We start from the raw sequence: 13,194 nt of genomic DNA, 5'->3' as shown, positions 1-13,194 counted from the left end.
TTTTGTGGGGATAGCTGTTTGTTTAAAAATGACTTTTTTTTGTCCCTGTAACTCTTTCTCCTTTCTGCGGAAAAAGTCAGTGGGTTTATTTGTGAGGCTGGGGTGTTTGGTGTTCAGGTGTCTTTGCATTTTCACGGGCTTCAGACTCTGATGTGCGAGGACTTCGGAGCACACAACGCATTGAGGGTGTTGTACCTGATTTATAACAATGCACGTGAAACCATAGTTTATGTATTCCTCTCTGTATTTTCTGGCTTTCGAGGAGGGATGGTCCGTTTGCGGGGCACGGGTTTGGCGGGCTGCCCTTCCAGAGGTGGAGGGTAGTCCTGGCGGCTCATCCTCTTCTCTGCCCTCTGTATTTTCTGCTGATCCCGTTCTCTCATCAGCAGGTATCTCTGCTCCCTTCTCGTTCTCTTTTGATGATAATAACCACCGTTTCATTTTTTATCAAGTTTAGATCTCAAAATAGACCGATCGCTGTTTAGCAAAACACCAAATGTGTTAGCTAGCGCATGTTGTTGTGCTGTAAATTGTGATTGACAGGTCACTGTCATAATTAATCGGAGCAAACAAAGTTTTATTTCCAGTTTATTTATATTATCCTAAATTTATACTCGCATCATTACAACCTTTTTTAAGGCGAGACACTACAGGTGAATAGGGTATTTTTTTTTAACTAGCAGATATCACCATGAAACTTTTTGTAATCAACCCAGTTGATTACTACCTACGTTGAGATGAGAAAAAAATGTATTACAAGTTTTCTGTAATTTAATGTTTAAATATGCAAATTAGGCAATATCTAATTAAATATGCGCTAATTTGTATATATTTTAAAAAACGAAATCTGAGTATTGGATAAATCCAGATTAAAAATTATTTTTTCATTGTGTTCACATATTAGATTGGGAAAGAATTACAGAGGGATTTATGGATATCTACTTTTGTTATCCTGTAAATCAGAATATACTATCAATAGCCTTAAAAAAAATATTTTCGCCATGTTTTTTGTAATAAAATGTTATATAAATCAGGCTAGGAATAATATATTTACAAATCCCTCTGTAAATGTCTTCATAATATAACTAGGTACAAGACTGGAAAGTTTGGTGTATAAAGGTGCTACTGAAGTGGAGATTTCGTACTTGGAGTATGAGAGAAAGGTCATTTTGAGAAAACGGGCTTTAAAGATTTATCATCAGCCAATGAGATTGCGCATTCAGCCCTTTTACTTTCGCGATTGGTTGCTGATAAAAAGGAAATTATCATTTTTGGATCTGACAGCATTGTACAGCGAAGAGAGAGCTCCAGCGTGCCTGTGATGACAGAGAGCAGACAGAGATCGCGGATCGGCAGGATGATTTACAACGCCAACTTTTGTTGAATTTATGCGAAATCTACAGACGCAAACAGACAAAGTGTAATAAAATAAAGACCTAAATGTGTATTTCGGACTTTTTTTTTCACCACAGTCTGAAAGAAGACATGTTATTGAAGACAAATATCCAAAAATCTCAAAATTGACCAGTAAAAAACAAAACAATGTTTTTGCCTGCCGTGTCTCGCATTAACATAAAAAAAAAAAAAAAGTTTCTGTAAATCATCTCGCGACCCCCCGCTCCCCACTCCGCGACCACCCGGGGGGTCGCGACCCCCACTTTGGGAACCACTGCTCTATGGTACTGACAGGAAGACAGGAAGAACGAAAGACTCGGGGTGCTTCTCATTTCTTATTTGTGCATCCTCGTTTCCTTTCCTCGCTTCCTTTCCTCGCGTCTCAGCTCCACCCCCTGTAGGATGCGAGGGAAGGCTGCAAGGAAAAGACGCAAGGACGGAGGAATCAAATGTAACTTTTTTTTTTTTTTTTTTATGCTGAGAACGAAAACATACAAATAAGAAAGTATACATCACATAATATCAACCAAAACAATAATAAAGGATACAACAGCAAATAGGACAAAAAGAGATGTTCACATGAAGAGATCAAAGGTAGTGCAAATTCTAACAGTCCTTATAGCTTTCTTATTAGTAGATACTGAAATCATATTTAGATAATTTTCTACTTCTTCTTTTAAGAAGACAGAGAAGACAAGTTTACAGTTTGAAAATTTGCATTTGTGAATGTAGAATTTGCTAAGGAAAATAATTAAATTAATAACAAAACAGATATTTTCATTTGTGGGGTCTGAGTCAAAATACCCAAATATAATGTTTCTCATATGTATTGAGAAGCCTGGCCAAATCTTACACTTGACAAATACATCAATATCATTCCACAGCTTCTGAGTGTTGTGACACGACCAAAATAAATTAAACACGGTTTCATCAGAATTCAAACAAAAAGAGCATGTTAGCTCAATGTCAGACTTAAGTCTTTGTATAAATTTCTTAACAGGATAGAACCTGTGTATAAGCTTAAATGAGATTTCTTTCACTTTATTTGTGAGAAAGAATTTCTGCTGTAAAGACCAGATTCTTTTCCAATTAAGGTTAACGAACATATTATTCCAAAAGGAAATAACAGGTGGAACAGAAATCAAATTCGACTGAGAGAAACAAATTTGACCAACAGGAGTATCACAAGGGTTAGGGAAAGGATGTAGTAGATACTGGGGTGGAGTAATTACAGTTTTTAAAAAGCATACATAAGCCAGAGGGAATAGCACCCATTACTATAGCAAAATATTTTGGGGTTATTGGTATTTGGTGTTCGGAAAGAAATTCTGAATATCTGAACAAAAGACCTTGCTTATTAAACTACTGCTCCACCAAAAATAAACCATTACTGAACCAATTATTATAAAATAGAGACTTATTCTTGAATAAAATGTTCTTATTGTTCCAAATAAAACATCTCTGTGGTGAAAAGTTATGTTTATAAATTAGTGCCCATGCTAAGAGAACCTGACCATGAAAGTTGGAGAGTTTGATAGGGAGTTTGGATATATCATAATTACACATTAAGAGAAAATGAATGCCACCAAGTTGTGAAAAAACAAGTTGAGGAAAAACATTCCAGATAGAAGATGGTTTGGCTAGGTACTGATTCAGCCAATTCATTTTAAATGTGTGTAACTTTTTTATACATTGGAATACTTGATCACTCGAGCGTCACTTCATCGCGTCATCAGCAGCGCTCAAAGGATCTGCCCTTATGTTGTTGAAGTTTGTTTATTTAAGAGATTCATAATAAATAATAATAAAGCAAGATACCCTGTTGAAATATGTGAGATGTGTGGTTTATATACACTGCAAAGGTAAAGTATAAATTAAAATGATTGTGACCGATGTGAAGGGGGAGGAGAATTTAGACGTGCGTCACGTTTAAGTCGATAAAACTCTTCCACATAGGATACACCTGTGTATCCTCGCTCGTGACTCCTCAGGAAGCCTCCTCACTCCTCGATCCTCGACTCCTCGCCGGTGCAATTAGAGAATTGAAATGTCCTTCAAGATGGCTGAGCTCGATCGGTTTCCGGGTCATAGGATGGAGGAGGGATATTGAGAAGCACCCTCGGACCCGAACCTGAACTCGAGACTCGAAAGATGAACTAATCGTTTCTGTTTCCGGCCCTGCTGTAGCCTAGCACACACGGCACGGCCCAGCAGACAGATCAGAGTCAGACACTGACGAGTCGACAACTAACGTCTCGAGACACGAGAGGAGGAGAACAAACGTGATAAATATGAAGTTGCAAAGGAAAGAACGTGTCGGATCAGGAGTTGAGGTGAACTAACAGAGTCAGACTGAAATAGCCTGAATTTAAGACCCAACAACTAATCAATTAATAAAACATTTCGGTTTCTTATAATTTGGCTTTGGCTGCATTACCCTATAGTTTATTTTTATTCTTTTTACAAATGTAATCAACATTTTCGTAAGTACTAGATGTGTTGGGATATTTAACATGCCATTTTAATTATATTATGCTGAAATGAACGAAATGACTCGAAAAAAGATTCGTTCATTTTGCTGAACGAGACTCAAAGATCCGAGTCAGTAAAATGATCCGAACTTCCCACTACTACTAACAAGATAACAAGAGGGTGTGGCTAATAGGAAACACCAGTGACAGACTAATAAACATAACGGGGAGCTGCTAAACATGAAACAAGACAGAAACACAGACTAGACTGTGACAGTGTTAAACTTCTAACCTTAATTCAACCTGTTAAACTTTTAACCTGACTTCTCCTTTGGGTCTAACATTATGACAAACTTTTACCAGACTTCTTCTTCTAACAATATAACAAACAAAAGTTTACTTCTTCTTTTAGGTCAGGTCTTACTAATCTTTTGATAAAGGTTGAACACAATGTCACCAACACGTTCTGTTCTTTGCCTGCATTATGTCATGATATATACTGAGTAATCAACTGACTGTTAACCCTTTACAATGTTTTTTTGATGATTTTGCTTATGCCAGTAACAGAGGGTAAAGAAGGGAGGTATAAAACCTGATGTATTCTTTTGCTTGGGGGAGATTCTCTGAGAATTGCTCGAGTACTTTCCCGGCCGTAAATAAAGAACTCAAAGGACATTTGCTGAAGTCTGTCTGTCAGTTTCTGCTGCGCGGCAGGTGAGTTAGATTAACGAGGTAGAATAGGACAGGGAATGTCGATTGGAGACAATCCAGATAGTTAGGTTTAGGGAAAACATCTACGACACGGTCATTCACATGTTCTGCATCTCATATAGTTCTAGTTCTGCTTCATGTGCAAAATATAGTCAGCAAACTGTTCAATAGATAAGAAACTAAACGCCCCTCACCTTTCCGCTGCTCATCTCTGTCCCGTCTGTGGAAGGGTGCTGATCTGTGGGATAACAATAATTACTTTTATTTAGGGTGTATACTATAATTACTTTAATTACGGTGTTAATGTTGCAAAGCTCTTCAGTTACGAAAAATACAATTTCATCTGTAATGCAGCTCTAAACAGACAATAGTGTCACTTTTCAGGTCAATTTAGTTCAATTCTGTTTCAATGATAATGTCAATGTTGGAAAGTGCATCAGTTATGAAACAAACTCAATTCAACCACACAGCAGCACAAAAGAGGATACATGTGTCATTATTCAGCTTCATTTAGTTACTGAATATTACTGAATATAAGACAATTTTTTTATTAAACAAGAAAAATCATAATCAAGTTGAAATCATGATAAGATAAAACAATACAGTAGGACCTGGGTGTCTCAAAACAGGATTTTTAAAAAAAAATCTAAATAGTTACAAATACCTTTTCCATGAAATCAGGTGACAACTGGCGTAAACTGCTAATGTAATTTGAATTCACAATCGCAGGGAAAATGTAAAACAGTATCAGGTCACAGAAAGCCAGCGGACCATTAAATCATGTGTGTGTTTGCGTGTGTGCGGTATTCACCTCGAGTCTTGATGTATCCTAATTTGTATAATAACAGGATTGATGCTCCGATCAGCAGTAAAGACACACAAACGCAAGAGATGACGATTCTGTCAGAAACATCTGGAGAACAAGTAGACGTGAACAGTTTAATCTCTAAGAATCAATCTCTAAACCAATCTCTAAACCACCATTTTTCATAAACACACACACATACACACACACACACACACACACACACACACACAGATATATATATATATATATATATAGTTTAGCTTTAGTTTTGGTGTAATGTAATATCATTTGCATCTGTGAATTTCCTAAAATCTATTTGTGGCTGTTGAGTTCTCTCACTTCTGCTTTCAGCCTGAGGAAATCACAAACCACCAACCTCTTTGCTCAACCATACAATCTCTACATTTCATCTCCAAATCTACCACTGTTTGTGAGGTCAAAACGGTCATTGTTGCTAATCACCTTAATATTGAAACAGTGTAGTTCAGGTTGAGCCCCATTTGCAGTTTTAATGTTCATCAGAATTTGTGACTGACCACGAAAAATAATTTTGACTCGTCCCTAATTTTCTTTGAGGTTGAGGTCACAACAAGACTCATAGAATATAAAGGTTTGGATGGTTTAAATGCAGAAATGTGAAGCTTACGATTTTATAAAAGCACTTACATTAATTATTCTGTTAAATTTTGTGTATTATTTGAAATGTACAAAAAATAATAATAATTGTAACACATATTGTGTATGTGGCTGTACTTCGCAATTGTAATGTTACAGCACTCAAAAGTATTTTATAACATTCAACTTTTTACCAAAACGTGTAGTGTGTGGTGTTATAGATAAAAAAATAAAATAAAAAAAAATCAATTATAATCGGCTGCATGACAATCTACTTCGACAAAAGGAAATACTTACTCTTCTTGACTTCTAGATTTACTTTAGTGATGATGTGAGCTCCACACCAGTATATCCCAGAATCCTCTTCTCTCAGATCAGTGATGTTTACAGTAAAGACTCCAGTAGAAGCTTCATCACTGAAAGAGAATCGATCATCTCTGATCGTCTCCAATGAAACTCCATCCTTCACACACATGGAGGGTTCATGTGCTTTGCAGAAGCATTTCTGATGTTCATCATGATGTTTGCACTGGATTGACACGTCGTCTCCTTCATACTTAGTCAAGTTCAGCTCTGGACATATTAGAAATATGAGAACATCAATTCACAGCCATAGTTTCATATATTCAGATGAATAAACCTTCCTCACCCTCGTTCATGATGACGATCAGATGAGTGTAAAGATAATTCACGTCTCTCTCTAATGTCACTGCACACCAGTATTTCCCAGCATCCTCTGCTGTCAGTCCAGTGATGGTCCCAGTGAAGACACTTGCAGTGACGTCATCATTCAGAGTCAATCTGTCAGTATTGGTCTCTTTCTCTTCTCTCACAGTCTCATTGAGAGTATTTCTATCTCTAGTGGAGCACTTCCCCTTACAGAGAGACTTTGACTTATTGGTTGAATCATAAGGGCAGAAGATCTCAGCAGATTCTCCTTCACGTCTCACTACTGGAGCCACTGCAAACAAACAAATATGTGTTCATTTAACACAAATGATGCTGAATTATCAATACCATAAAGCTCATATAAGCTGCAAATGTTGTTTTTAGAGGATAGTGAATCATTGTCTTGTCTCAGAGGAAAATAGATGTTCCTCGCTCCCCCTCTGAGGAGGGTGTGGGGTACAAAAAGTTAAAGACATAATATAATCTACTCCCTTCACCTGAGTTGGTGAATAATAATGTTGTTTTTAGAGGAAAATTAAAGTCTCTGCTGGGGTACAGAAGATTGTTATTAGAGGAGAATAAACTATGTATGACTGGCGTAAGGTCGAGCCGGCACTGTGTGTTTGGCTCCCTAATAATATATTCAGAAGTCGAGCTTGGCAGATGTTTGAGATGACTATATCTATGATAGTTATTCTCGCTTTGCTGTCACCTTGTCCAGGTATCTCGGTATTAATTAAGGTTACGCTCCTTCCTATTGCTCCAGTTATGGTGTACTTGTAAGATGTGGCTGGTAACTTTGCTCGAAGGGGTCTTGACTCTCCTTGAGTGTGGCTCGGACTAGCCGCCATAGAAGTCTTCAGGGCCTTTCCTAACATACTCTAGATTACTGGGAGCATTGTGTAAGGTGTTTTACCTAGTGATCGACCGATGTATCGGTTTACCGATATTTTTACCGATATTTAAGCATTTTCCCATAATCGGGTATCGGTTTTGTAATATCGGATTCGCCGATAAACGGCGCCATCTTGTGGCCGTTTTGAGAATTCCGCCATTGCAGCCCGCGTCTGAGGAGATCAGTCAACAACAACTCTGTGCACAGGTAAAACATATGTTCTGCTTGCTTTGCTTTAATTTTTCAACTTTATTTAACATAACAGACATGCAGAAATGAGATTTGAGACATGAATGCCTGATATAGCCTAGTTTATTTATGCAGCTTGGTTCTAAAAAATTGAGACGAACTCATGGAGTCACGTAGCGTAATCCGTCATGTCCTGCCCCAATAAAGACGTAACTTTACATGAATTAAATAAAACAGACATGAATGAGTGCATGTTGAAAATAAAAGCACTGAATTTAATTCTCTATCAGTTGTATTTGCTCACCATTAGTCTCGAGAAAAAAGTTCGTTCATATTGCTGAGCACTCACTGGGTTGATGATCAGGATGCTCACGGCCACTGAATGAAACTTTTGACAAGATTATCTTGTTTAAACATCCTAGATTATATTATTTACTACATAGCAATTATTTCGCTAATAACGTTACACATCTAAATATACCGCTTTGTGGAAATTAATTATTTATTATCTCCACGCACGATCGCGGTTGAGTTCTGTGTAAAATAAATGCATAGATAAACAGCACTTTGTCAGTTGGCATTTCATGATCTAGATTTAATCTAGATCATGAAATGTCAACTGACAAAGTGCTGTTTATATAGTCTCGAAAAAAAAAAGTTTGTTCATATTGCTGCGCACTCACTGGGTTGATGACCAGGAATGCTCAAGCACGGCTACTGCATGAAACTTTTGACAAGATTATCTCGTTTAAACAACCTAAACTATATTATCATTTACTGCATAACCATTATTTCGCTAATACAAATCTAAATAAATACCGCTCTGTGGAAATTTATTATTTATTATCTCCACGCGCGATCGCGGTTGAGTAAGTTATATATAGTTCTGTGTAAACGCATAGATAAACAGCACTTTGTCAGAAAGGATTTCATGATCTAGACCGACAAAAACATTATTAATAATTATTAACATACTAGTTGGAAAATGCAAATATGCTGTTTTGTTTGTTACTTTCCTGATAATGTTATATTCCAGCTAATATTATTCAGTGAATTAATATTACCCAGTGAATTATTCCTCACTCTTTAAACCTATTAAATGGCACATATAAACCTTCTAAAACTGTTTAAAATGAATTACATTTCAATACAAAATACAATACAAAAAATACCTCCAACATGTGGAACCACTTAAATATACATCACTCAACTATCTTTGAATATATGTTAGAATAATTTGTGTGCTTTATTTTTTACCTCATCAAAGCTTTTATTTTTAAACAAAGACACTTAGTAACAATGCACTTTATTTTTTGGACTCAGACCCCTCTATTTATTTGTGTATAAATATAAAGTTTTTTATGTATGCAAGGAGGGAGTGATTGTTATAAATAAAATTGTTTGTTCAGTTCATTTGTGTTGTAATAATTGTGTCAAAAACAGAAGTATAACAGTAAATAAATATCGGTTCTGCATATCGGTAATCGGCACATAAACATGCAAATAATCGGTATCGGTATCGGTTATAAAAAATCAATATCGGTCGATCACTAGTTTTACCACTCGCCGACTGACACAATTGGCTCTGGGCCTTTTAATTTCAGTGCCTAGAGATTTAGATCACTTGTAACCTCCAGCAGGCTTGGGTACAGTCGTAACTTAGAAGTATTATACATCTGTTCCAACCCTGTTTCTTCCTAGTATTAAGACACATCAAATCACAAGTGTTTAGCGCTAAATACAGGTGGAAATTGGATCTAAACCTTTTTTTTTATTTTTTTATTTTTTTTATTGAAACCAAATGGATACTGTTTCTAGATACTGATTACAAAAAAATCAATTTAATGCAGTTGATGCCACACTAACCCAAATAAATCTGACAACATGGATTATAAAATTTAGCTGAAGTAATGTAAGAAGGATCAGGTAATTTAACCTGTATTATGTAAAGTAGAATAATGGGCATACATTTACCAAGATGTGTAGATTTAAGTTTATCCTAAGCAGATACAGTTTGACTCTATGCCATTTAACAGATCGTTACATCATGACTTGCCACTGTTACTACAATGAAATCATCTGAATTCACTCACTGAAGAGGTTGAGCTGAATTTTGGTGGTCAGGGAGATGAAAGTCAAATGTGTGTCTCTGGTTTCTGCTCCACACCAGTAAACTCCAGCATCTCTCACGCTCACATTACTGATGCTCACTGTAAAAACTCTCTCTTCATTTCTCTCAGATGAAGGACTCATTTCTGTCACTGCAGATGTGCTGATGTTTTGACAGATGTGACCATCATCCTCTTTGCAGAAATGAACTTTATGTTCCTCTGGGATCTGACAGGTGATGTTGACTTCTTCACCAAGATGAACAGATTCAGTCACAAACGTTACATCTGTAAACAAAGAGAAATAGCATAAAATCTGAACCAATACTTTGTACCTGCAAGATAAAGTATTTGTGGTTCCTCACCGTCTCTGACGTCCAGCTGAAGTTCAGTGAAGCTCTCAGTATAGTGAGACACATTCACTCCACATCTGTATGTTCCTGCATCTGCAGCTTTCAGCTCTCTAAAAAACACCATCAAGACTCCTGCTCTGGTGTCGTCATATAAAGAAACATCTCCATTCTCCATCCATTCATCCTGAACTCCTGGATTCTTCCTCTCTGAACATCCATCTGATTCTTTACAGATGTATTTTGGCTTGGTTTTGTGTTGAGGATGTTCACACTTGATCATCATACGACCTCCTGAGTGGCCAGTCGCTCTAGACACGCCCACTTTAGCTGTCAATCAGATATTTTGTTCATTTATAATACACCTTATTATAATTATATTAACTCAACATCCATCTCACTGTAACTACAGAAATGTTTGATGACTACATTGTTTCTAATATATCTGAATTCACTCACTGAAGAGGTTGAGCTGAATTTTGGTGGTCAGGGAGATGAAAGTCAAATGTGTGTCTCTGGTTTCTGCTCCACACCAGTAAACTCCAGCATCTCTCATACTCACATTACTGATGCTCACTGTAAAAACTCTCTCTTCATTTCTCTCAGATGAAGGACTCATTTCTGTCACTGCAGATGTGCTGATGTTTTGACAGATGTGACCATCATCCTCTTTGCAGAAATGAACTTTATGTTCCTCTGGGATCTGACAGGTGATGTTGACTTCTTCACCAAGATGAGCAGATTCAGTCACAAACGTTGCATCTGCAATCCAAAAGAAATTGCATAAAATCTGAACCAATACTTTGTACCTGCAAGATAAAGTATTTGTGGTTCCTCACCGTCTCTGACGTCCAGCTGAAGTTCAGTGAAGCTCTCAGTATAGTGAGACACATTCACTCCACATCTGTATGTTCCTGCATCTGCAGCTTTCAGCTCTCTAAAAAACACCATCAAGACTCCTGCTCTGGTGTCGTCATATAAAGAAACATTCTCCATCCATTCATCCTGAACTCCTGGATTCTTCCTCTCTGAACATCCATCTGGTTCTTTACAGATGTATTTTGGCTTGGTTTTGTGTTGAGGATGTTCACACTTGATCATCATACGACCTCCTGAGTGGCCAGTCGCTCTAGACACGCCCACTTTAGCTGTCAATCACAGCATCATACCTAATCAATTCTTCATGAACAAAGACCTCAAAAAACATGTATACCAGATTTGACTGAGTTTGTTCTACTTACTAATAACATGTAGATGAACAGTATTAATAATGGAGTAACTGTATGAGTGACTGTAGGCTGAAACTGCACATAAATAAACTCCTCCATCATCTGGAGTCACAGCAGAAATTCTCACATTGAAGAGGTTGTTATGTTTGTCATCAGAAATACTGAATCTTTCTTTCTTATTCCATGTATAAGTGGCATGTCTCAACTCTTCAATAGATTCTTTTCCTTCTTTGAATATGATCTTGTGATCGTTATTATGATTCTGTGAATATTCACAGCTGAAGGTTGCAGTTTCTCCAATATTCACCATCACTCTCTTTGACACTTTACAACATGAATCTGTCATTCACAAGATGAAGAAATATATTTCAGTATATTTCACTTACATAAAAGGTTTGAAATGATCAATAGTTTTACTTAACAAAAACTTTAATCTTAATATGACTGACCTTCTTCCACCTTCAAAGTCATATAAATGTACCACTGGCCTTCAACTCTAATCTGGTATCTTCCAGCATCATGTTGGCTCAGTTCTCTGATGTAGATCATGAGTTTTCCCTTATTGTTTTTAAACAGTGTGAATCGTCCTTCATTAATCCATTTATCATGTTTCTTATAATTTATTATTGTTCTCCACTCAGGTAATTTGGCCATATATTTAGAGTAGTAACGGTGCCATGTTTCCCCAGAATCAACAAGAAGACTTCCTCCAGAATATCCAGTGACACTGACGCATCTCACTGCACCTGTCAATCAGATTGATACTGTGATCAGAAACCTCATGAACAGAAAACAGCATCATTACTGCAGTGATGAAAGAGAAAAGCTCTGACCTGAGATCAGGGAGAAAGTGAAGAAGATGAGGAGGATCTTCATTGTGAGTTGAGTTCAGTCTTCTTTATGCTGAATGTTCTCTGTGTGAATCTCTCTGTCTCTACATCTGTCTGCTTTAGTTCCTTCCTCTTTCTTCAGCTCTTTATCAGTAATGATCAGCTTTACTGGCTCCTCCCACCATCAGCACTGACTGAATATTACATTAATCACACTGAAAGAGCGCCACCTAGTGGAGGTTACAGTGTCTGACACTGAGAGCTCACACAGCAGGGGTCGTCAAGTAAGTTTGGCATTAGGCCAAAAAATGTTTTCACCACTAGATGTTGGCCAGAACATAGTCAAAGGATATTTTAAGAAATTAATTGATGAAAAATGCAACTAGAATTGCCTGTGACAGACTTTGTAACTGATAGTGAGCTGTTACTCTGTGTTAAATCCTGTAGTAGGACAGTCATCAACAAAAAGCCACATTTGTGTGGCGGTGTCCTAGTTTACACTGGATAAATGAATAAAGCAGTAGTGACACATAACCTGGCAAGTATCTTCATTCACCAACTTACAACACAGACCGCCTTGCTAAAACACACTTATGCGGAATGGATAAAAATAACTCAAAAATAAAAGAGCCTATTAATGGTATGTTTGAGTCATGCTCTTAACGAACTATGTTTTATTTCCTCTTTTCATATTGTGAATAATAAATGTGTATCATTTTAATTTGCTTGTTACGCAGTGGAGCCTAACTTATTGTAATAATTATTTGGCATAGCCTACTTTTACATTCAGAATTATTCCTTGGCATCCTCACATACTAAACTGCATCTTTTTTTATTGTTTGCGTGCTGGAGGTCCGCTATTACGACGTGTGCAGAGTGATGTTAACATTAAGCGAGCTGGTGAGAGAACATGGCACTATCACA

At 37.0% G+C, this 13,194-nt stretch overlaps 1 protein-coding gene across 1 annotated transcript in view; it reads right to left on the bottom strand.

The window, feature by feature from the left end:
• The window catches only part of LOC309493656 (uncharacterized protein), a 103,950-nt gene extending 91,582 nt beyond the window's left edge, over window positions 1-12,368 (bottom strand). The window contains exons 1-11 of the mRNA XM_082162842.1: window positions 12,274-12,368; window positions 11,890-12,186; window positions 11,453-11,779; window positions 11,051-11,359; window positions 10,671-10,973; window positions 10,227-10,541; window positions 9,847-10,149; window positions 6,650-6,961; window positions 6,298-6,573; window positions 5,389-5,490; window positions 4,772-4,815 (exon numbers count right to left, since the gene is read on the bottom strand). Coding sequence (XP_082018968.1) covers window positions 4,772-4,815; window positions 5,389-5,490; window positions 6,298-6,573; window positions 6,650-6,961; window positions 9,847-10,149; window positions 10,227-10,541; window positions 10,671-10,973; window positions 11,051-11,359; window positions 11,453-11,779; window positions 11,890-12,186; window positions 12,274-12,316 — 2,631 coding nt within the window. The 5' untranslated portion in view covers window positions 12,317-12,368. The remainder of the gene's footprint in view (window positions 1-4,771; window positions 4,816-5,388; window positions 5,491-6,297; window positions 6,574-6,649; window positions 6,962-9,846; window positions 10,150-10,226; window positions 10,542-10,670; window positions 10,974-11,050; window positions 11,360-11,452; window positions 11,780-11,889; window positions 12,187-12,273) is intronic.
• Between the last annotated feature and the right edge of the window lie 826 nt (window positions 12,369-13,194).

Source organism: Leuciscus leuciscus (assembly GCF_965113295.1).
Source record: "Leuciscus leuciscus genome assembly, chromosome: 3".
NCBI classification, from domain to species: Eukaryota; Metazoa; Chordata; class Actinopteri; order Cypriniformes; family Leuciscidae; genus Leuciscus; species Leuciscus leuciscus.
This window is presented reverse-complemented; position numbering and strand designations above follow the sequence as displayed.